This window comes from Mesitornis unicolor, unplaced genomic scaffold (assembly GCF_000695765.1).
Source record: "Mesitornis unicolor isolate BGI_N332 unplaced genomic scaffold, ASM69576v1 scaffold38708, whole genome shotgun sequence".
Taxonomy (NCBI): domain Eukaryota; kingdom Metazoa; phylum Chordata; class Aves; order Mesitornithiformes; family Mesitornithidae; genus Mesitornis; species Mesitornis unicolor.
This window is the reverse complement of record NW_010200524.1, coordinates 31,523-56,938: the sequence shown is the minus strand read 5'-3', so window position 1 is coordinate 56,938 and position 25,416 is coordinate 31,523. Positions and strand designations below refer to the sequence as shown.

The following is a 25,416-nucleotide window of genomic DNA, read 5'->3' as shown; positions in this document are numbered from 1 at the left end:
AAAAAATATACCAAAAAACAAAACCACACCAACCCCCCATCCAAAACCTCCAAACCACACACAGGCATCTGTAGGCCAGAAGGAAACAAAGCTCTAAACAGAGAGTCCAGTTTTCCGAAATGCTAGAGCTTGAACTGACAATTAACCAGGCACTTCTGAAAAAGCAGATCCATCAAGAGTTAGTAGAAACCTTTCCTTTAACACATCTCCACCCATTCTGTGTTTTACTTCTGGAATGTACTTGCTTTTAAAATTTCTCTACACTCACTGTTTAAAACTTGGCCCAATCCAATTAGCTATAGGAAAAAGCTGTTAATGTCTGAAGGACACATGCGGGCCCTGAAAAACTTTGGGAAACCTTGGTCCAATTGCTAATGAATTCCTAGTTCTCATCCAAGATATAACATCACAGCCCTACACATGACAAAGGCTTCACAGAGGGCTCAAGGTATGAACAGGAAAAGGAGAGCAAGATCTTTCACCTTCTTTAGACAGAAATTGTTTCAAGGAAGAGTTGAAACCCACTGCTGGGAGAACTCATAATACTGCCTCCCTTGCTATGCCCATCTAATGGATAAATCAGGGACTCTGTTCAGCAGTGCTAGCAACTCAGCATGTTTAAACACTGAATCTACTTAAATGCTTATTTTTTCTTCCTTCTGCCCTGTTCCCACAGCCCTACGTATTTCTTTACCAATAAGTGATTGTTTGTGGGTTAGAGTCATCTAAGGAAGCAATCAGGAAGTTTTATTTGCAGAAGACTGCGCTGTGCATACATGTGAAGTTCATTAATAATGTCTTGCTTGAGATTTCGCCCATTCTGGACCAGATGCTTAGAAATTGAACAGCTGCCTCTGGCACAACCAAGGGTATTTTGTTTGGCAGGCATCACCACGGCTGTCTCAGACCAGACTACATCATACATCAAATGACTTCACAGATTGTCTTTACAGCAGCTGGTAAGTCCCCTCAGACTCCTCTTGCACTCTGAGATACTCATCTGGATCAATCGTACCTATAAGACTGCCCATTGACTTTGTCCTGGGTGAAGACAGTAGATCGTGAAGACAAGACATCATCACCAGCAGGGATGCTTCGGTTCACTCTATGGCCTGACGAGAATACTTTAGATGACTTCATTTCCACTGCAATTTAAAAAAGAAACACAGTTCAGTGAGGAGTTGTCTCTTTACGGTTTTACTGGAAATACAATAAAGTCACGGTTCCCGCTGTATGAAGGATAACAGCAGGCTGCTGGGTTAGTGTGGCTGAGCCAAGCCAACTGCAAGTGTGCAACTTCCAGCCCTTTGCAGTTGGAAAATAAAACATGCTTGGCTCATTTTCAAAGCAGCTATACTCTGCATTTGCAATGGCCTAGGAGTGTGCAGACCATCATTCAACATATATCAGCTACTGACTGCTATCCCATTAAAGCCACAGAAACACAACCCCTTGTACCATCTCTACATATCCACGGTAACAGGCAGCCACTGTGGACAAAACCACGTTTTACACTTCTGTCAGACTTCAAATCTATTACATTTGTTCAATATACCTTATTGTCTGCCTTGCAATAAAGGCATAAGGGAAGGACAGGCAGTTTGCTGAGGCAGAAGGCTACCAAGATGTGCAAGTTCAAGGAGAGTTTAGGGAAAATCCCTAGCTCTGTTCCTCCCATGCTCAGGACAGGCTGCCGTCCTGATTTGCTGAAAGGGATGCAGATCAGGTCGCTTTCAGACAAGGATTTGGCTGCCCAGAGCACGTTCTGCCTGACATTCAGCATAACACATGTAGTAAGATGACCAGGGTTCATCTTTAGTCCACAAGATTTCTGCTCACAGGAGACAAAAAAGAGCCAGAATTATTGATTCTTTACCAGTGTCATAAACAGGGAGAATGGACCCAGACAAAGCCCGACTGACTCAAGAACAGCTGAGTGAATCCAGGCATGGACGACATTAAGAACTGCTTTCATTTTGAGAAAAAAAAAAGAGAGGATCAAGGTTTCTTGAAGCTAAACTTAGCTTCCTTGGTATATGACCTTGATGATGCTGACTGTTCACACGAAGCTTTTATTCTAACCATTTTTTCACTCTTGGTCTCTTACTATTTGTTGCATGACTTAACTGCATGAAACTCTGAATTGCAAAGTATTCCCGTGATGCTAGAAAACACATATTCTGAAGAGAGTTGGTTTCTGGCACATGTGCATAAAGACCATCAGACCAAGATCAGAACCGTATAAACTGTGTATTTATTTCACAGCAAAGATGTTTGGCAGGGCATGATGAGAGTCTCTAGAAACAGTACAATTATTTTTACACCTTTGTGTTGCATGCTGTTCCCTGCCACATCTTAGAATGCACCAGAAGAGAAAGGGCTTATTTTTGCCTTTCCAATTCAAGAATTACTAAAGCAACTGCCTTTTAGAAAACAGGGGATGTCCAAAGACCCAGTGAAATTACCATTATATGGCATGGAAGTCATGTCACTGACATGAACAGCCAAGGGATCCAGCAGTGTAGACTCTCCTTTCTCTTCTCTCAATCCTCATTTCTAAATCCCAAAAGGTAAGAAAGACAAGCATGTATTTCACTGGCTACTTGCAAAAACCTGAAATAAACCTCTGGCAATCTTTCAAGTAGCTCAGTGTTGTTTTATAGCCTGCATTAGTGCTAGGAAGAATTACCTCTGCCACACACAAAAATTATTTGTCTTTTTACATGTAAAATGCATCTAAACTTGCAATATGCTGTGTATGCTGACCTCCAAGATTTTCCTACAAGGAAAGAAAGTATAATCTAGATTTCTTCCTAGTATCCACCTGCATATAATTTTGACTGAAAACAGCTAACAAACTGTTTTAGACAGAGGCTACAAGGAAAGTTCTGACAATGTGAAACATTAACATCGGCAGGAATTCCACCAGCACGAAGGATTTAAATCAATATTCTCCATCAAAAATTAACATTTACATTGCTGACTTACTCAGGTTCCCTGTTTAAACATCCACACAAATCTCTAAAAGCAAACAGTCAGCATCAGCAGCACGGAAAACGTGACAGAGATGAGTGAATGCATTTCAATGGCAAGATACTATCAAAATGTGGTTCAGAAGGCACACGGGGCTCCTGGTGGCTGTGTAATGCCTTAGAAATTGCATCTAATTACAGCAAATAGCAACAACTTTGATACCTGCTTGGCTTAATTTCCTTTATGGAGCATGAATACGTAAAACTCCATTTTTTTTTGCCTTCTACATAGGAAAAATGTCAACAGTCAGTACGCTTTTGGGTAGTTTACAGCCTTTGCTGTTTGCAGTTGCTGGCCCTGGCCTCTCTGTAAAATGGGCTCAGCTGTACTCTAGGTGGTACAGCACAAAAAGAAGCTTGAGGACAGCCCCTTTCGTCCCTGCACAACAGCAAGAACCCAAGTGCCCATCTTGAGGAGCAGCTTCATCTGCTTCTATCGGACGGCTTTCAATCAGCATCTCATATTTACCAGCTCTGGGCATTACGCAAGCAGATTCCTGTCTGCAAGACCTTGGTTACTTTTCTCAGAATCCTTTTCATTTCCTCTAGGAAATTTAAAAAAAAGAAGAGAGAGAAAAAAGTATGCTATTCCTTTACTGCTTCAAAGCATATTTTTCAGCAAAGTACAGGCATGCTTTGTCTGACCTTATTAATAATTCTGTACCGGATATGCTGCAAGATCCTTTATCTAAGACCACAGAACATTTTGCCTTAAATCCCTAATTGAAAATGTTAATAAATCCTTGCAAGAAGGTTGAAACTCCCACATCCAAAGTTCCACGATCCTGTGGCTATCAGAAGTTCACAAATGAAGTATTTCAGAAGCCTATAACCTTTTAAATTCCATCCCATGATTCTGAGCTCTTGGGTCCAGCTGAGTTTGCACCAATTTCAGTTGAAGTTGCAAGGACAGAATCTTTAGCAGCATCACCCACAATGTAGCTATACAGCACAGGGCTTCCCATCCTCCACAACCTTTTACAGTTTGAATGCAGTTGCAAATCTAAGCAGATAACTGCAGCTGCCTTCAACTTTAATACAGAGGTCTAGCCAAGAGAGCCTGCAGGTGCCAACAGACAGAGATTCATTTAGATCCAAACAAGGGTATATTTGATCAAGTAAGGGGCTTTGCTGCAGCTCTTCCCCTAGGCAGAGGACATCACAGAGTGAAATACAGTATATTCTGCACATCTGAAGCCCTGGTATGATCCTTGGGCCTTGCACAGGAAGCAAGATGGAGCAAGGCAAGTGAGACCCTTAATCTCTCCTGACCACTCATTACTGTCTGCAGCCATTCATGCAGCTCAAGCCAAAATCCAATCGTGTACCCCAAGGTCTTGCAGACTGCCCCAGGGTCTACAAACGGAGGGCCAGTTCCAATGTTACATTTTAAAAAAACAATCTACAACATACAAGCTAGACACCAAAGGCCTGCCCAGGTCAAGAAAGACAGCAACAGTTAACAACAGCATTCACAGAATATCCTTACATGAAGGGGAACTGCAGAGGTCAAAAGTGCTGGACCTTCTCCCACCACAAACAGGAGGATGACCACTTGGTGGAGATGGCAGCTTCTCATCCCTGTCATGGCAGGAATTGTCATCGTTTTCTGACCTTAAGGAAAAAGGAGAACACAGGGTGATGAATGCTTGCAGTATAAAAAGTTGCATGAGAGTAAATTCTAATTTCTTCTAATTGCCTGTAATGACATAGAAGATACTGAAATTATTTTATATTTCATATGGCAAACTAGAGCTAAGGATATAATTTAATTGCATGACTACAGATCCCCAAACCAGCTGATGTTAAATGTATTTGAAATTAACATTTTTTCCTACTGCAATAAAAGAGATGAGGAAAGGAAACCATAAGTCCTTGCAGTCTGAAGACTCAAAATACCATCAGGACACTTAAAGAAAGACTCTAGCAGTAGGCCTGAGAAGTCATCAATACTTGGCTTTCTCAAGGATTCGAGATTTGCTCCTGAATATTACAAGTATTTCATTTTATGGAGCAACACAGACTTAAAACAAAGTAGATAAGAAGTGAAACTGTTGATTTCCCACATGAGGTGGATCAATGAGAAACTGAAGTAGCTGAAGGACAGAACAGCGACACGATTGCTCAGTAACAAGCAACAAACCACAGCAAGAAGGGTGTGAAAAGTGTGTGAAAAGAAGTTGGCAGACACAGAAAGTATCCCTGTCCAATACCAGGGTAAGGTAACCAGACTGTATTTCTGGTTAGAAAGGATGCAGTCCAAGGAGGCAGTTAATGATTTCACAGCTCAATCAGTTTCTAAGGAAACAGCTAGCAGAATATTAAGTAGTTCAGTCCCCCTTGAGCGATCTCAGCCACTGAGCCTTTAAAGAGGGGGAGAAAAAAAGGGAAAAAGCAGCTTTCCAGTATTTCCTGGCTCCCTCAGCTCCATACAGCATGAGCTTGTCCACGCAGGATCCCATGACAATTCATCTGAGGTAACTAGAGCCTTGTGTGTACTGGGAAGTCACAGAAAAACTGGCATGGAATAGCTGCTCCATGTGCAGGGGCTCTTCTGCATTAATTTTCCGTGTGAATACATCCATTCAGCACCAGAAATGTGTCCCTCCCCTTCCCCTCTGACTTTGGAGGTATGAACCAACAACTCATGAAGAGTTACGTTATGGCATCTCCATCAACTGCTTCCTCTTTCACGATGTTTTAAAAATGGAACATGTTACATTGAGTTTCACGTGAAGAGCTTCGAACAAGTTATATTCACTTCAATTCTGAATGCAAGCATTTACACACATTTTTAATGCAGCTTAACTACTCCCCTGAATAAAAAACTTCAGACAATTCAGAACAACTGTCCTGGATTGTCCCTGGGTAGACAAGCTGCTTATGAAGGTAAAAAGTCTGACATTTTTCATGCCATTTCATGTCATACAAACACAATCCACTTCAATAATTAAAAATACGACATACATCCAGTTCAAATATTGCTTTCGAATTAGGGCAGCTAAGATTTGATCACTTTTCTTGTTTGCCTCTTGCAAGGCTTCCTAAGAGAGTATTATTTCCCTATTTTAGTAAATTAATTTGTACTAAAATTAGAACAGCATAAAAGGTTGTAAGGCAACCTTAACAGCCAGTGCCACGGAACCAGTCCCACCAAGGGCAAAATTCTGTGCAACCTTTAACTTGGTACCGCTGACCCCACAGTAAAGTGGCCCTGTAATTTACGGGGGGGGGGTGTTAATATAAAGTAATTTGATTTAAGGTCATTTAGGGCTAACTGTCTTAGCTAGTTTAGATTTTTAAGGCCTGCAGTGCTTTTGGAAGACTGCAGGAAAAGTATTAGATAATCACTGTGCTACTAATATGTGCTTGTATTAATTAGCTGCTGTTTTCTTCTTACACACAAACACACACATTTAATATACAGGGAGAGGGCTTGCAAAAGGTGTGGACATTTTGATGCTGCAAAAGTTGACCACTGTGAGAAAGGACACAAACTCCAAATCCGCATTCAGGCTGTATCAGGCAGAAGCAGCAGGCCCCATACTCAAACAGATGCCATGTTTTCCAGGCTAGCACTTCAAAGAAAAATCAAGACTGTGCAAGACAAATCCTGGGATAGCTAAAGATTCTCTTTCTACCTTAGAAGTGTGTGTTTCATTCAACTTTCTTTCGAGGGAAAAAAAAAAAGAAAAAAAAAAAAAGAAAAAAAAGGTCTTCCAGGGCTTTTTCCATGCCCAGATCTGGCATGTTACACTTGTCCATTCTAAGTCCCTGGTAACATAACCAATGTAATCCCATATGAATGGTACAAATGCCAAAAAGACGGATTTGGATGACTCAGGAGGGCTGTCGGTCAAATCACCTGCTTCTATGAATGCTAATGCCAGCACAGGACAGTGGTGGGGAATAAACATGGGTGAGATAAAGCTGGTACCACTCCCTATCCACAGCAGTAGACTTTGATCAGATTCAGCTCCACCTGCGTACCTACAGCCTAAATCAATCCTCACTGTTTTCTGTGTGGATCTTCCACTCCAAAATGAGGAAGAAATGTGTTTTAAGAAATTATGAACATGAAAGCAAAGAGTGGCAGGGTGGGTTGACACAGGACAGCCTTCAGGGCTGGTAAGTTCTTCTAAGAACTGCCTCCACCTTTTAACTTCATTACACTGCTTTATTTCAGGTCACCCATTCATTTTAATGTACTGAGCTATGCCAATACTGTGACTTTTGAGAACTATTATCTGTACTTTGTTAGAGTGACTTGTAGTCTCTCAGCTTAAGTATCTGCATAAATGAAAATATTACACTCTCATGATAAACTGCTGCCTGTATCATAGCTACCAAAACTGTATGCAGCTGAAAGTAAAGGATTATTTAAATTTGAGATCTCATTGGTATTTTGCTTCTGCAGTCAGGACAGTGAAAAGAAGTCTCATCTCAGATTTTAAAAGATTAAGATACACTTGTTCTAACAGAAGGCACAGCGTATTCAAGGAGCAATATGCTGTAAGATTTCCTTATTCCATTTACCATGCAGCCTTCTACCTCTAACCCCAATCACACCAAGAGCAAGATGTCACACACTTTCCTGCTGGAAAATGTATTTCTTCTAAAGCAGGAAATCTGAAATAACAAGATTGTCTTTCCCATTTTCTTTTTAATCTGTTCTCTTAGGGGTGGGTAGCAAATCTTCCTAGAGCAACACATTTTCTTGCTTACAAAGTGGATGATCCCAGGCATTTTAGACGCTCCCTGCAACTTACCAATAGAATATATTATGAGAAGGTGACTATGAATAGGCAGGATATAATGCAAATTTAAATCAAATTGATCAGTAAACATTTACTCAACTATTCCAAGTATGTGACCATGGTCAATGGACTCTGCCTACAGTATCCCTCTCCTTTCCTTTTTTGAAATTACCTTTAGGAAATGATAATGGCAATGCACTTTTAGGTAGAGAAAGTTTATTTACCAGACTCTGTTGGTTTTTGTGCTTTTGTAGTTGTCTGTTTGTTTTTTTCCAAGGAGTTTAAAAATACCCATCTTAGTCTAATTTGCATGGACTTACATTACGTACATAGTTCTGTGATAACCTGGCGTCACAGGTCGCTGGAGAGGCTCATCTATACTCTGATGGACACCAGGAAACAGCTTCTTCTTGGTTTTTGGAGTATGAGTCATTATCTGATACACAGAAAGTAAAGAAATGGGGGAAAAAAAAAGTTAATGCAGTGGAAAGAGGTAACTGGAGCCATAGAGAAAACTGTATAGAAACACTGCATCAGAATCACAGCATGGTTTGGGTTGGAAGGGACCTTAAAGTTCCCACCAGCCCAGGCTGCTCCAAGCCCCGTCCAACCTGGCCTTGGGCACTGCCAGGGAGGGGGCACCCACAGCTTCTCTGGGCAACCTGGGCCAGGGCCTCACCGCCTCACAGTCAAGAATTTCTTCCTAATATCCAGTCTAAATCTACCCCCTTCCAGTTTAAAGCCATTACCCCTTGTCACTACACGCCCTTGTAAAAAGTCCCTCCCCAGCTTTCTTGCAGGCTCCCTTCAGGTACAGGGAGGCTGTTACAAGGTCTCCCTGGAGCCTTCTCTTCTCCAGGCTGAACAACCCCAACTCTCTCAGTTGGTCCTTAAAGAAGCAGTGCCTCTTTGTGTCCCTCCTCTGGACCTGCTTCAACAGCTCCATGTCCTTCTTGTGTTGGGGACTCCAGAACTGGACACGACTCCAGGTGGGGTCTCACAAGAGCGGAGGAGAGGGGCAGAATCACCTCCCTTGACCCCGGTGATATGGTTGGCTTTCTGGGCTGCAAGTGCATATTGCCAGCTCATGTTGAGCTTCTCATCATGAGATGAAGTTGCACTCTGGTACAAGGCACATGGCTGTTCCATGACGTATCTCCAGTCATGTTTTCATCATCAGCATTGTAGACCTATCTACTCTGGGATCCAGAAGGCACACAGTTTACCTCAAATTAGTCACAGCACACTAAATGGTGTTCGTGCAAACTTCACACTTTCTTTCTTAATGGCTTTTTGCCGCTTGAGGTAAGACACACAACACTTGATCCGGCATAACGCCTGCAGAAGCAGTTAACTTTTCAACTCTCTTTTTTTTTTTTCAAAATAATTGCAGACCAGCAGAGTGTTCCAGTATTAACTTGCTCAGCTCTTTGCTTTGTGTGCCCACAGTCACTGATGTAGCACTAGAACCCTAAGGCTGCCTTTGGCTTATTATTAAGCCTCAGCCTGACCACCTGCTGTGAAAGGGCAGCTACCTTTCTCAAACATATTCTGCTTCGTCTGAACAGCAGCTAATAAAACAGACTGTGAAAGATCTGGACTGCTATGCAGTCCAACCTGGCTCTTCAAGCAACACAATTTTAGAAAAAAGAAAAGAAACAAATTTAGAAAGTGATGAAACAACTGAAATTTAATCCAATAAATTAATTTATCTTAAGATCCTAATGAGTGGCACTCACTCCCAAGTACTCGGTTGTTAGCAGCTTCTCTCCTGCAAGCTCTCCCAGTTGGGGTTGCAAAACCTCATCTTTGTCCAGATCAGCCTCCATGATGTCATGGTCCTCCTGCAACAGCAACATGAGTGGTGTTTGAGCCCAGGTTCCAAGAAGTTTCCATTTCAAATTTAGTTCTCAATTAGCAATCACTCAGATGATACGTACTGTACAGATAAATGACCGCTGGTCCTGCACATGTAAATGTACAAGCAACTTCCATCAAAAACTCCTCCACCTAAACTTTTGATATAACCAGAAACTAAAGAATCCTGAGAGAAGAAAACACCCTTTTTCCCACGAATGCTATGCCAAAAAGTACAGTACGCATTTCAAAAGTCATTCTCCTTCAGATTTCCATCCCCAAATACTTACTCCTTGCCTGACTGAATAAAGGTTCAGAAAAAATCTCAGTCATTAGTATCTTTGTAGGAAAAAAAAAAGGCAAAAGAAAGCAAAGATGCAATGATAGGAAAACTTGATAGAAAAACTTGTCTGGGTCTTGTTATTTATCAGTATCATCTGACAGTAAAATAACCATAAATTTAAGTTAGATTCTAACAACTAGCAGTAAAAATAAAGTAAGCACACCTCAAAATAATGAATAGTCTTTCCTGACTATAATGCTAGCATTCCATGAGATCGAAACACCCAGCACTTTGGGTATGCCCCCTCTACCTTGACAAAACCACTGAAGGAATTAATTGCTGTTTATTCCTCAAGAAGAAAAAAGACCCCAAAATATTTTATTACCCGTTTCCAAGAAACAGAGGCATAATATTTAAGCACTCAAGACAAAAAAAATCCTTATTGCTGAGCATTCAAACCCCCTTCTCAAGCAGTGTTTTGCTACTGAAAAGAATTCTCCTCTGTGCTGCACAAGATACCCTAAATAAGACCCACCTCAGATAAAGAAAATCTGTTTTGCTTTTGAAACAGGTTGTGACAGTAAATATAAATGACTGTCGGAAAAAGTAAATGAATCATTCTAATGAGGTATGTTGTAATAGTAATGTGGAAAGCCTGCCATAAACTCCATTGAAAACAAAGGCCACCAAACTTTGATGAGCCCCAGAGCACAAAGAAAACTAAAAGCAGTTTCACTTCAGTGAGATTTAGACTGAAATAGTTTTAAATAGCCAAAGTAAGAAACACCCTCTGCCACAAAGATTAGCCAATATACGGATGCTTGGACAGTGCTCTATAAAAACAGCATGAGGAGAAAAACATCGGAAGTGTGTCCAGGGAAGGTATTTCCTATAGTGAAGATCGCTAACCGATTGCCAGTCTTTGGTGCAAAAGTACAAAACTACCATCACCCAGACCAAGTAGGTGTTGGCTTCCTCAGAGAAAAAAGGCTTGTCCTTTTTCAAGTTCCTTCACCTCTGTACCAAATGGCTTAAGCCCAATAATTTTTGGTTTGATTTAATTGTTCTCATTGCTCATCACCTCCTCATCCACAGAGATAAAACCCATAGATGCAAAGGGCTCAATTCGGTAGAATCAAAGAATGGTTTTGGTTGGAAAAGACCTTTAAGATCATCGAGTCCAACCAGTCCCCACAGCAGCATCCAGGATACTCTGAAACATCCTGCCTGGTTTTCCCCTGTGACTCTGTGAGGGCTTCCCCCAGGTCCCAAGTCACACCCAACAGCCTTGTGCAGGTGCTTCTGACGCTGCAGTCGACCTTAAGCAACATCACATGACTCCATGTGGACAACTGAAGCGATTACAGAAATACTGCCAATGATCCACATAGTGTGGATTAAGGTTCAGTGATTTTTTTCCGTACTGTATTTGTTTATGCATGGATTTAATAAAAACCCAAGTTCTTCTGTAAGTGCTCTGAAGACACCAGATTGTTAATCTTCTTCGTCCTCCTAAAGATGCATTCTCTAGACACTCGGCCATAAAAGATAAGGCTGTACAGGACCCCGGGAAGATGTTCAATCTGCCTTTCTCTCCTAGGCAAGTTAAGTCAAATCAGCTCCTAATTACCTGGGAAGCTGGGTAGGTGGGGAAAATAACCCAAATAATGGAAAACACAGATAAACACTTGTAAACTAGTCAACAATCATCATCTGCATCAAGCAAAACACCACCCAAAACCAACACTGCAAACTCCACAATATACTCCGCTTTGAAGAAAGATTTAAAAGTTACAAAAATTAACTTTATAAATAGTCTGGAGGAAACTTTTTTTATATGGTAATGTTAATGCAGCATCGAGAGCTAACAGTTTTCTTCAAGGAAGCTTTATAGAAGACTGCCTACACCGTGCCTGGGGACTCACACTGCAGTCAGGACAGCGCCCTGGTCTTTCACCCAGCTCTCTGCCTGCATGGCGTGATACACAGAACTTCTCACAGACTGCTTTGGTTTCCCCAGGTTCCAACTCTTTCAATACTCTCTTTGACACATTTTTGTCACACAGACAACTCCAGTTTCTGGTTTCTGGGAGTACTTCTTCCTTCCAGCCTTGCTCCCTGATATTTTTAAATATAGCAGGTAAAACTGAGCCTGAATGTGTCTCTCTTCTGCCTCCTCATATGGAAGCAGAGCTTTAACAGACGTGCTGAAAGTAACATCGAAATAACACAATTGGTGCCCTGTTCCCCACTGCCCACAGCTGATGTTGGCAGCAAAGTCCTCTAATGTAACGACTTGAAGTCCTGCGATTAGGCTCTCCTTCTTTTGATGTATTCTCTAGCCAAAGTGTATTTTCACACTGTAGTTTACTGATTTTATTGCCAGGTTCTCAGTAAGAGGGATCAAAGGGTGTCTGATAAATTGTCACTGTACAATTTATTGGTTACAGAGTGATATCTAGTATAGCGCAAGTTTGTAACTAAGCTTTTGAATGAGAGCTACAATAGCATATATTCACCTTTACAAGCAGCAACTAAAGATGGTCCAAATCAAAAGAGCAATTGTAAAGATCAAACACTGAAGAAAAATTAAGTTAGTATTTAATGGAACAATAAAGAGACTATTAAGCACCAGGAAATACGTGCTGTGACTGTGGGTCTCAACACACCACATAGGTGGGCACATACTGCAGAAGCCAGCGCACCCTGAGCTCTACACTAGTTAATTTAAAGCTCAGCAGACAAACCCAAAAGCCAAATTATTCCTGAATAATTGTATACGCATAGACAGTTTTTATTCAGTTTATACGCTCCAGTGTCACACGTTACAGAATCTTGAATTTCTGAGTGTATGATGCCCTGAGAACTCCCAGAATTATCACAGAATCACAGAATCTCAGGAGTTGGAAGGGACCTCGAAAGCTCATCCAGTCCAACCCCTGCCAGAGCAGGATCACCCAGACCAGGTCACACAGGAACACGTCCAGGCTGGTCTTGAATGTCTCCAGAGAAGGAGACTCCACAACCTCTCTGGGCAGCCTGGGCCATGCTCTGGCAGCTCCAGCCACTTTTCCCCAAATCTGCAGTGCTGCATGGGGTTATTGCGACCCAAGTGCAGGACCTAGCACTTGGCCTTGTTGAAGCTCACACAATTGGCCTCAGCCCATGGATTCAGCCTATCCAGGTCCCTCTGCAGAGCCTTCCTACCCTCAGGCAGATCAACACTCCCTCCCAACTTAGTGTCATCTGCAAACTTGCTGAGGGAGCACTCAATCCTCTCATCCAGATCATTGATAAAGATGTTAAACAGGACTGGCCCCAAAACCGAGCCCTGGGGAACACCACTTGTGACTGGTCACCATTATCTTCCAGTGGGCTCAACCACATTTTGGCGGCAGTGTTTAGGAGAAAGTAGTCAGTGCCACAAGATCTGCTCAAAGCCAAGAGAATCCAGCAACTCTAAATTAAACGCAGATAAAAGCAAGAAACCATGAAAGGTAATTGTAAGAGCATGGGGAACCTTCACATGCTCTTGGAAACAGCAGAAGCTGGGGCAAAACCTGTGAAATAAATCTGCATAAAAGAGTAGTTTTGTTGTTTCTTAAATTTTGAAGGTATAAATATTGGTATTAAGTAGATCAGCAACAAATTACAACACCAGCAGTTTGAATGCACATCATCAAATTGTCAATATAGGGACATACGCTGAAATACATCAAGTCTGTAGTAGTTTTCACAAGTTACGTAAAGGCAAGACTTCTGATTAAGTTTTCCAAAGCTTTCTGTTGCCAGATCACATCAGATGTTATCACAGAACCCCATCAAAGCACAATAACTCACTGCATTTCCAAAATAAAAAAGGGCTCCGAGCATTGAGGCAGTGAGTCAAGAAACCTTTGCTTATTTAACAGAGTGACAACACTGTGTATTTTGTGCAGCGTTTTGCTGCCATGCCATTTGCATACTACATTTTCTAAACAGAGGGACCAAGAAACCAGGCCTCCTTGCAGCAGAACAGAAGTATACTCCAGCAGCAATAAGGATTTAGAACATGCAACAATTAATGTTGCACTAGAAACAGTTTTACAATTGGTTTAATGAGACTTTTTAATATAATGGAAAAACTGAATCAGACTCTTATTTTTTCAAAAGCCTACTGTTATTTTTGAGTCAAATAATAAGAAGTGGCAGAAGTTTGTTTTCATCATGATGGTTCAGTGGTAAAACCGCATTTCAGAATGATATGACCTAGAGCCTTGGCTGGGATTGCGAGCAGCAGCACCTTGTCTAGAGGGTAGGACTGAATACAAGAATTCACCTTTTCATTCTCAAGAGCAGGTAAAGTAATGCAAGTATTGTACACTGTCATGCCATTCAGTGCCACACCTTTCATGAAGGAGCTCTCTATCTCTGTGCTTTCCCAGCAGAACACACTATTCTTCATACTAGAGTTCAAATGAAAATATCACCACCTTGGATTCTCACAATATATGAGAGACACTCAGAGCCTTGGAACATCAGTTAAAGGGTGTTAAGCAGCATATTAAACAAAGGAACGTTATAGTGATTAGTCCCAGAACGCCCATCTTGCACATCAAGCATTGATTTTGGATGGAAGAAGTGGAAGAATTACTGAAAACTCAATTCAGGACTGCAGGAGGTGAAACAATTACAATAATTTAATCCTATTAGGAAAAAAAACCAAATAAACCGTTTACTGTACCCCTTTAGAACAAAAAGGGGAGAGCTGATTGTTAAATAAAAATTCCTTGTAGCTCTAAACTTAGAATTTCCACATAGCTCTAAATTTAGGCAAAGTCACCAGTGTAATTAGTTCACGTGTTCACCACCCATTGTGCCACAACACAGAAAGCAGCTGAATACTGCAACCAGTGCAAAAGTCCTTGGACACTGGCTGGATCCTGCAAGGTGCTGCACCCATGGCAGCTGAGGGCACACCACACCTTTTACAACTGGGATAATTACATTTTTCTCTGCTTTGAAAACATAAGAGGCTCAATGTGCACTTGAAAATGCGTTCAGTCACCCTGCGGTAGCAGGGCAAGTGAAGGCAGCATAGCAATGGCAACATCACCAGTGAAGACTGCGTTTAGTATTTCCCTCACATCATTTACACCTTGCTTTGCTTGTAATTTAGATGATCAAATACTCAATGTTGTCTACACCTGGGATCCCATTATTCTTTGCAGATGGCTTCTTAAAAAATGCTGAAGTATTGGTATAAAATACATTTATTAGCAAATCTGGTAATACACAGATAATTATTTCTTAATTTCTAATTACTGTTTTCCTTCATTACGTACAGACAATTTATTAAATATATTTCAGACTTTCTAAAGAGCAAAGGAAGAAATCACACCTCGAGCAGCTCATGATACCTTAAGAAAAAAATCACTTGTTTATAAACTATTTTGGTGATATACTGGTTTATTTGGTTCCTTTGTTTTTAACTGCTGGAATGGGTCTGCTTGAAAGCAAGATTTCTATTGCTATAGTAACTCCTCATCTCTTCACTTATTTCAAGCAGTAGTCTTATTTATCACAGAGGTGGTGACTTACCAAAATAAGAGAGTAGGACTTCAAATGCAGACAAGACAATGGAAACACATCAAATTTTCTTGTTAATAGACCCTGGTAATTGAAAGTAAAAAACTCTACCCTACCCAAACAAAAAACCTCCACAAACCTCCCCCCCAAAAAAAACCAACCCCAAATTCTGGCTTATGGACACAAATATTTTCTGTCTAGAAGGTTAACGATTTTTCTAAAAGGTGCTAGAAGGCCTTTAAACTTACTTCCTCATCCTCCTCTTCCTCTTCATCGTCAGACACAATACTGTCATTTAGTGGCTCTTCTGGAAAGAAACAAAATGAAATGGTGTAAGAGTACATGTGCCACACAACAGAATCCCTGGTACCGCCTCTCTTTTACAACAGTAAAATTTAGCCTGCTTCTCATACAGACATCCTAGTCTTTTCAGAACAACTCAAATTATGTGTTCCTATGAAGCATTCTAGAAATTACTAAAAGTAACTCATATTTGGGAAAATGGCAGAAACAGAAACGCTCCGGAATGGCTCTTTTCACGCAGATCCCGATATGGTATCTCAACAAGACTTGAATTAAAGTGTGTACACTTGCAAGTTCGTCTATTTTCAAACTAAATTTTAATAAAAAGAGACTATATCTCCCTACATACACTTCAATATTAAACTGCTTTTATACATAAAAAGTTATTACTCATGTAGAACACTTATTGTTACTTTTGGACATGCTCATTTCCTTAGAAAAAAGCAGCCAAGCTCATACTGGAAATCTGTTCGCTCAACTTTTACACATCAGTCACACAAAACCTTTTAAAAATACCATTAACAGGTAGAAGAGGAGTGATTCTACAATCTTGATGAACAAATATTGCATAGTGGCAATACAGCGCTTACATGCTTTATTTGTTCTTTTACAAGCCAGGACCAGAAGATGCGCTGTCTTCTGCTCTCTCCAAAAGCCAAAGAAAGCAGTGAAACTTGTTCTATTTTTACTGTACAGCAAGAATTAACCAGAATCCACCTCCTTTTCGTTATTTGCTTTCTCTTTCTTCAGCCTTCCTTTCAGCCACAGAGAACAGAAAATACAACAAATATTTCACCTCCTCATACTTGTCCATATTAACACAGCATCTACACCTCCTGGGACCCATCTGTGGACTCTCCTGAAAGGATGGTCTCTACCCCCTCTTCAGGCTAAGCCATTTCAGACAACAAAGCTACACTCCTCAACAGAGCAAGAGATGAGCGGAGACAGACCCAGTCCCTAAATCCTGCTTTACAAATTGTATCACCTGTTTATTTTTGCAGTTGCAGTCTCTCATTCCTGTGAGGCCACTAATGCGAAAGAAAACAGTCAAGGTCATTCTGTTTACAGTCACAAGACTTTGGGATTGATACCTACCCAGCCATCTTCATAATTGTAACGCAAAAGGAGATTTTAAAACATATCTGACATTCAAATCCTGACATTCACTATTCACCCTTTCTCAGACCGTCACACTACTGTTATTGTTTGAGAGTTTCAATGCCAAGTAAAAACATGAGCTTTCTTATGTCTTTTGTGAAAGATTTATGGCTCAGATAGCTGCATCTGTTCTTCTGACCTGAATTGAGTTGCTGGATAATAAATTCAATCTGTCGGATCATCTCTGCATTTCCTTCCTTGATAAAGCAGCACAGAATTTCTTCCATTCCCTGGATGTAGTGGAAAACATTGCTAGATTAATATTTCATGTGACCACAGAGTTTTATTAGCTAAAATGTCATTGTTTTGTCAGGAAAAACACAGGCAGTGCAAAACAAATCATCGTGGCCAGCTCTAAGCACTCCATTTTGTCCATGCACTGCCTAAAGACAAAAGAAATATGCTGTCTAGATTTAAACACAGAAGTATCCATGATGAATAACAAATTTCTACAACAGATCCACTGCTTCTGCCTTCTGAACTCGGTACACAGTAGTCAACAGAAAAGGGCAAATTTCCATACACAGAGGCAACAGTGCAAGGTTCAGAGAAACACAGCAAAAAGCAGGACCAACTTTTGACTTTCTCCTAAACCAAATTTCTCTCTTTGTGATCCCCTATAGGCTCGATGTTATGTCTTTAATCATTTAAGATGACTTCCAATGCTCTGTGAGGTAAAACATCTGACAACAATTATATCTGCATAACTCTCCAGGTTAGTTCTTAATATACAAAGATACGCTGCTATTCTCAAATCCAGAAGTTAAAACACATTCATTACTGTTGGACTATCACAGGAGATCAGTTCCTGGTTCTGGTAAAAGCTTCCTCCTGCTGCCTTCCCCAGCTGACCATGTCTATACCAGGCACAAACAAAAGCAGCAAGACAAACCCATCCTCTAAGTGACTATTCACTGCTGCAGAACGAGTTAAATAAGAGGAAGTAGCAGCAGGTCAGATGAAAGCATCTCCTGGGCCACATCAGTCTACAAAATGCTCGATGGACAACACTATTCTAAAATAACACCTTGAATTTATCATTTAGACAGAATCCTTCACACTGCTAGGCCTTCACTTCTAGGAAAAGACCAGCAAATATGGCAAGTGTTAGAGCCATACATCCATCTCTGCCTGAATATCAAAGGTAGAAGGCCTTTTGTGGATTCCCTTCTCCAAATGCCATGGCTCCTACCTCCCAACCCTACTGCTCCACAGGTACCTGTGTGCATGCCACCTTTGGCATATGCATTATTCTTTGTGCTATGCATAGCAGCACTTCTTACCATTGCTCTGGCTTCCTCTCGGACAGAAGGGATGGCAAGGATGCTGTACAGTGCTCCGTTCACATAGGGTTGTATCTAAGAGGAAGGAACAGTCACACTCTTACCTCAGCAAGTCTACCACTAAGAAAAACTCTTACATTCACCCCAGTTGACCATAACCAAAATTTAAGACGGAAGGTACAGAACAACTACGTTCAGACAGTTTAATTGGGCTGGCCTGCACTTGCAAAAATTCCCACTTGCAAAGCAGTGAACTTTTAGGATGCAAATATACTGTGACATAGTTGATGTAAATCAGTGTTACTGCATACTGATTTCCCTCCCACCCCTTCTGAAGATGTTTCTGACAAACACTAGTGGCACTACAAAAAACAGGACAAAGAATGCACCCTCTGAGAGAAATGTCAAGGTCATTCTAAGGCACAGACTTCAACAGTATGATAGCAGTTTCTAAATACTTCCGTTTAGGGACTGGGATGCTATTCTGTATTAGTATGTGCTGTATTAAACTTTCATAAGTCATAGAAACAGAGCTAGTGAAAGAGTCCAATAAAGCTATGCCAAGTTTCATCTTAATCTAAACAGTGCTAGTAAAGAACTGATCTACATCTTGTAATGAATTCATACTTGTCATGACTTCATTGCAATTTGTTCTCTATTTCCAGTTTAAGTTAAATAAAAACCCCTGATAATACAATCAGCGGATATAAACATAAGACACCAGAGTTCATATTTCAATTTTACTGGAAGTGCCCAAACACCTTGCACAATCATCAAGGAATCATTCTAGAATAGCCTGGTAAAAATTCTGGCTAATTTCAGCTTCATGCAATATTTCCCTGCATTTTCTCCTGCCTTGAATTTTACTCCATGGTGAAAGAAGTGCCTCTCTGCAGAGACAGCTGAAGCAATGCTTTATATAGCAGACAGCAGATATGGGAGTGACGTGCTGAAAAGTATCAGGTAGAAATAACTAATAATTTTTAGCATTTTCCTCTGAGGTAGTTTAATTTAATATCCAGGATGCAAGTGTGTCTGGAGACAAGAAAAGAAAGGAACCACAGAAGCGTTAAGTGGCAGGTTAAATGAAGTGGTAGATTAAAAGATATTAAGTCTTCAATGTCATAAGTGCACTGCTTTCTTATAATATTTCTTAAAACAGCTCTCTAATTTGCTTCTTAGCACCCCATGTTTTACATAATGGGCTTGCACCAGAAATTGAACACATCTCATGAACTAGTTAGGCTTGAGATGATTTGGTGTGAGATGACATTTAAACAGCATCAGAAACTAATCAAGAAGGCACATGGTTAGCATGATAAATATGCATCTAAAAGACTTCCATTCTTAGCTGTCAACATTTGATAAAGGAAGGCATAATTATGTCTAGAAAGATCAGCACCCAACAACATAAAATTTACAAAATTGTGACTTTTAGGAAAATGTCACGCAACTTAATTACATGAGGGTCTAACAAGGGAAACAAAACCAATTGACTTTTTTCCATTTCTTCCTTTCTTGCTTTTTTTATCTTTAATTTTTCTTTCCATCTCTTCATTATCACAAAGTTTGCTGTACAATACCTCATGATTCTCATGGCCAAGAAGATCAGAGAGAACTTTGAGCACGTGGTTTGCGATCCTTGCACACATTTTCTTCCCTGCAAAGGGAGAAAACAAATATGCTTGAAAACATACAACAGATCAGAGCAAGCTTCTTTCTTACTTCTTAAAATCAGTGTTAATCTATATATAGCAATACAGACTTGGTTCCTGCTAAATGCTGCTCAGCATAACTGCGCTGATATCAGTGGATCTGGATCTACACAGTTGTAATCTTGGACAGGGTGCAACACAAAGCGATTTTTAAAAGTTTAACAAAGGCATTATTTTGCTTATGGGAAGCAGTCGATTTTTCACCCTTACTTCACTTTCCTTTTTAAAAGGAAACTTACTTTAAGCTCCTTTAAAGTCTCTGGGACATAGACAGGACCTTATTTTCTTAGAGGATGTGGGGAGAATCTCAAACAGAGATTATAGGTGTGAAGCATAAAAGTATTTCACTCCACGAGGTGAAGGTTAAGCTCTTCACCATTATTCTTCAACTCAGATTTTACTTTCTTATACAAACAAATCTTACACAAGTCTAAAGTGTCCTTTGAAAAGTGGGTCTGCAATGGAGGAATGGCAGTCCTCAAATACAGATATGAAAAAAGAATAAAATCTTAGAGGGTTCCATTGGTTAACTGCTTGCTTAATTCTGTAGATTTTGGTGAAGGTAACCTCCATAGTTTGGGATTCTTGGGAAAGAGATCTGCTCAAAAGCATTGGTTATAACACTCAAATATCTCTGGTGACATGAGTCCCGACTACTAATTACAGCCACTTGTAAGAATCCAGGTATATCAGAAAAGATTTACAGTCTTCCCTGTCCATTTTTTGGAATAAAGTTGTAATTCAAAATGTAAGACACCTGCACTCCGCAGACAAAGGTTCATGAGCAAGGCAACCGAATACTCCAGCGTGTAATCAGACAGGCAATCCGTGTCTGTTAGGACATCAACCAGCCAGAAAATGAGCCCATCTTTGATCATCGCCGACTGCAGGGCACGCCTGGGATTAAAAACCCAAAAAATCACACAGAAAATCAGTCTACAGCATAAATAGCTTTCAAATACATTTATAGTTAACATGAGCACATTAAAACCCTACTTCATCTACCTGCTATACACACTAGCCTGTCAAAAAAACCAAATCAAACCGCCACACAAAAAATCCCCCCAACAACAAAAAGCAAAAAAACCCCCATTTTGGCAGAATCAATTAAACTAAGGAATTAATAAAGCCTGAAGAAACTGAAGATGCAGATTCCCTTAGGGTTAGAGGACTAAAATGTTGTTGGGTGGGTTGGGTTTTTGGTTTGGTTTGGTTTTTCAAACCTGCAAACTGCTGAGATGAGTTTCTTCATTGTTTTCTATGGCTTCTGACTCCACTTAAAAATGGCATTTTCAGTTGTACTAGAATTGGTAAAAAGCAGCCAGCTGCACACAATAGACCCATAAAACAAATTAATTACTACTTCTGCCATAGGTAGCTACAGCACTTTTGTACTCTTGACTTGACAAATGAGATTTTTTGCTATTTGCTCTTTTCTCTAGAGATTCTTAAGTCACGTATTCTTTTAACTCAACCTGTAGTTGCCCTTGAAGAATATACTGAATAAAGTGCCAGGTGGTCAACTGTGATCTCCTACAACAGAAATTCCTCGCTTTGCAGTACAAAAAAGAAGTACAGAGAAGAAGAATATAAGAAGTAGAAAGGCTTACTGAAGAACACCAATTTTAATCACATTATTTCCAATAGGCAGTAAATCTAAATTACAAAGATTAAAGCAGGTATTTTCCTGGTGTTAGTACTTGGGATTTGGATTACTCCCGAGAGCTTATATGCTTTCTCAGTCCTGGATCTTGTAGCAAGTCTATGGCATGGACTAAGAAAAACAAGGGAGCATCTGACCACACATGTAACAAGAAGTCCCTTAAGTCGAGTATCTGGAATTAACCTTCTATAAGGTTGTATAACTGATAGTTTTTAGAAAGTAAAAAAACTTCACATTTTCAGTAGCTTAGTGCCTAGGCCCCAAAACTCAAACTAGCTTCTACTACCAACAACTGCTTTAATAGAAAAAATGATTTTCTCCAAGATTGGTTTACAATTTGAAGCAGTAGGATATGAAGATTTATTCTCTTTCATCTCAAATATGTATAAGGTATCATGTCAGGAAGCAGTACAGAATTTTACCCAAAGGACATTTACATATGCTTCATCCAGACACGTTCTAAATGAGGCAAATCCAAAAGCAGCCCTCATTCTTCAACAAGCCCAAAGAAACAAATTAAAAAATCTCTCAATACTTGCAGTCCTAAGGTAGAAGAAACATGAGTGAAAATAACAAGAGCTAAACACATCCATCTACTTCCTTACAGCTAGTTAACTCTTCAGGGCTGAATACTCCTCCTCAGTACTGTGAAAACAGAGCTCCTAGATCATATTTATTTGATAAATGAGAGCAACACCATGCGCTTTACTGCTTTTGCATATTTCTTTTGTGGTGGGCATTTGAGTCAGACTGCTAATGCAGAAGTAAGAAACATGACAGGCCATGCATAGACAGCTCCAGGGAAGAAGATCAACAGGATGAAGATGAAATCCCTGAAAAATGTTTGCAGAAAGAATAATGAAAACCATATGCTGTGGAATGTAATGCAACTCTTTTTTCTATGTAGGATCTTCAGAACTTTCTACATCAAGATTTTCACTTTGTTACACATAAAGCACACAAGGCTGTGGCAGGAGATGTACATTTACTGGAGTCTTGACAGCTGGTAGGAAGTCAGGTTAATTCAGTCAGCAAAACCTAGTTCTCCTCCGTAATAAATGACACTGCTTTCATCAGTCATCAGAGGTTCTGATGATTGTTATGGGAAAACCAAGTGCTCTTCTTTCCTCCTTGAACAGAGCCTAAGCAGCCTGCATTTCCTCTCCTGCTGTCACCACTGCGTGCTGTGCTTTCATCACCTGAGGCTGAATTTCTGCAGAGCCCCCAGAACATTCTCCCATGTAAGGGAATCCTTGTCTTCAGCTTTCAGTCTCTCCTCCAGCATTCGCAGCAATGTTGGGTTCTGAGAAAGGTAGACGCGACCTGGTGCAAAAAGCGATGAAAGAACAGATGCTGAGATATCAGCTTATGACAGAAAAGCTCCCTCTCCTTGGAAAAGTAAGGAGGATTGACCTCAGTTTCTTCTTGACAAGCCACACTTTTGCACCAAGACCCAAACAAACCCACACAAATGAGTTGTCTATAGCAGAGCAGTTGCATTCAATCCAGCCACTTGGGACATTTAGAGACCCCCACTTGTCAAGTTAGTACCACTCAAAATTTACTAGTCCTCTTTCAGCACATGCTTCCTGATCTATCCTACTGTAGGAAAAGAAGAGAGATGTCCAAAGAGATCAGGAGTTAGGTGCCCTACTGCTACTGACTTTAAATGGAATTTTAGTTCTAAATTGCACCAAACCAAGGGCTTATTTGGGACAGGCAGAGATACAAAGCTGTATATATATATGCAACAAAACAGCAGTGATGCACAAAGATTTATTCAGGTGAGGACCAGGAAGATGCAAGCGCAGCTGCACAAATTACTGTTGCACACCTTGGTAGCAGGTCTGCCTACAGGACCTTTAACTAACAGGGATATTTCTTCCCCCCTGCCCCTGCCCAGCCTTCATGAAGGGGCTGAAGACTACATTAAAGGCAGCACCTATGGTCCCACATAGACCAAAAATCATCAAAAGAAATCAGAAATGCTGAATATACAGTGTCAAAAATGAAAACTTTCCAGATACTGAAAAAGTTTCCAATGTACATAACAAAAGACAGCAAATTCCTAGAAAAAGGGTACAAATAAGGCTTTAAATTTCCACATGCAGTAACGTACACTTGTGAAGTACCTGTAAGCCAGCCCTATATGAAAATAATGTCCTTTTTTTGCAGCAATTCTTACCTTCTGCCAGTGAAGCAAATGCATTGATGAGCCTTGCCATATACTGTCGGACTACCTCACTCTTGGAATGTAATAATTTGAGGACACTTCTCTGTAAAACAAAGCAAGCATTAATAAAAACTCATCAAAGCAGGAAACCCCAAAGTTAGTCTTCTATAGAGTTTTAAAAGCTTCATTAAATTTTCACAGCAAACAAACTTTGAATGCACATTGATACCTTAAATAATTTATTATTTAACATTACTTAAAATTTCCCAGTGTCTCTTTTTTATTGGCAGGGGGGGAGGGAGAGGTGGAAAATGAACAAATAAGCAAATCAGAGCTCCTCAGCTCAGTGTTAAAACACCATTAAGCTCCACAGTGTAGGGTGAGAATTACAATGAACCAACACAGTTATCAGCTAAAGCTGATAAGTAAAATTAATATTTAGTTAGTGACAAAAAAACCTGTTAATTTAGTTGATGAACTTAAATGCAGTAATGTTACCTGAATAGGAATGCTTTGTTTGATAACTAAGGATGTGGGAAAGCAGCTCAGTAACTTACTAAGAACACCACATTGCAAACTTCTTTTAATCCGTTTTATTTCACGCATTACTAAGGCATAACTTTCCTCTTACAGAAAGATACAGGGAGAGAAACAGATCATTGATTTAATGATCCTTCAACTGTTCCAGTGAAATTACTGTTGCAATGACAGTGGTAGCCACAGTGTAACAAGTGGGCTCACTGCTTCAAACATCTACAGAATTCAACTATGCACAAAATTCACTATTACAAATGAAAAAAAGTTGCACTTTTGTTAGCAGTAGTATCAAATTATCAGAAACTGGAGTAATCCTTCAAAATCAACACACCAGCAACTCCCCTTTCTAAAGAAATCCATTCCAAATTCACGGAAATACTGTTGAGCATGATATTACAAGCGCATAATCAGATATTCTGTAGAGATATTGAGACTGAAGTCCTAATTTAGTTCCTATCCTAGATCAGTGAAATGTATTGAAAGTTATTATCTATCGATATGAAATCAATCAAAAATAGATATAACATCGGAGAAACAAGAGCTAATGATAAACAAGAGCTAACTCCTAACTAAGGGGCTCAATAGGCAGCTGCTCAGCTCATGGACATCAAGCACTAGGCGAGGTGACAAACTTACACTTGTCTACAAGAACTGTATTTACACTGAGAGCTCTTGTAATTCAAAGCTTAGCCCATCATATTTAAAGACTGGGATGCAGAAGTTAAATGTATCACACGATTTTAGCACTACTACTTTTTTTTTTCCCTTCCAGAGAGTGATAAATTCTTCTGAACAGCACTTGATAGAAACAAATGAGCAATAGCACATACAAGTTGGAGGAAAACCCTTTCCAGCTGACCTGACTGTTGCTGTGGCAGTCCAGGAGGTCATTACTGATGTAGGCTTGCAGGACAGTGTCTCTCTGTTCTCCAGGATACGACGTTGTCAAGCGCTAAAATAAATAACAGAAATAAACCAGCCAAATACATAAATGGCAATGTGAACTGATGACCACTGAAGGTTTTAAAGGTGCTGATATCCTGTAGTTGAGAAACCTCTTCTCATAGGGAGGAGGAATTCAACC

General features: G+C 40.2%; 1 protein-coding gene across 1 annotated transcript in view; it reads right to left on the bottom strand.

Annotated features, from left to right (window-relative positions):
* Positions 1–1,015: 1,015 nt before the first annotated feature.
* The window catches only part of ARMC9 (armadillo repeat containing 9), a gene marked incomplete at its 3' end in the record, with an annotated part of 55,702 nt that continues 31,301 nt past the window's right edge, over positions 1,016–25,416 (bottom strand). The window contains exons 12-24 of the mRNA XM_010189787.1: positions 25,192–25,284; positions 23,808–23,898; positions 22,822–22,945; positions 20,717–20,856; positions 19,828–19,904; positions 18,245–18,319; positions 17,101–17,191; positions 15,746–15,804; positions 9,529–9,633; positions 8,110–8,225; positions 4,522–4,646; positions 3,502–3,504; positions 1,016–1,145 (exon numbers count right to left, since the gene is read on the bottom strand). Of these exons, the coding sequence (XP_010188089.1) occupies positions 1,016–1,145; positions 3,502–3,504; positions 4,522–4,646; positions 8,110–8,225; positions 9,529–9,633; positions 15,746–15,804; positions 17,101–17,191; positions 18,245–18,319; positions 19,828–19,904; positions 20,717–20,856; positions 22,822–22,945; positions 23,808–23,898; positions 25,192–25,284 (1,229 nt within the window). The remainder of the gene's footprint in view (positions 1,146–3,501; positions 3,505–4,521; positions 4,647–8,109; positions 8,226–9,528; positions 9,634–15,745; positions 15,805–17,100; positions 17,192–18,244; positions 18,320–19,827; positions 19,905–20,716; positions 20,857–22,821; positions 22,946–23,807; positions 23,899–25,191; positions 25,285–25,416) is intronic.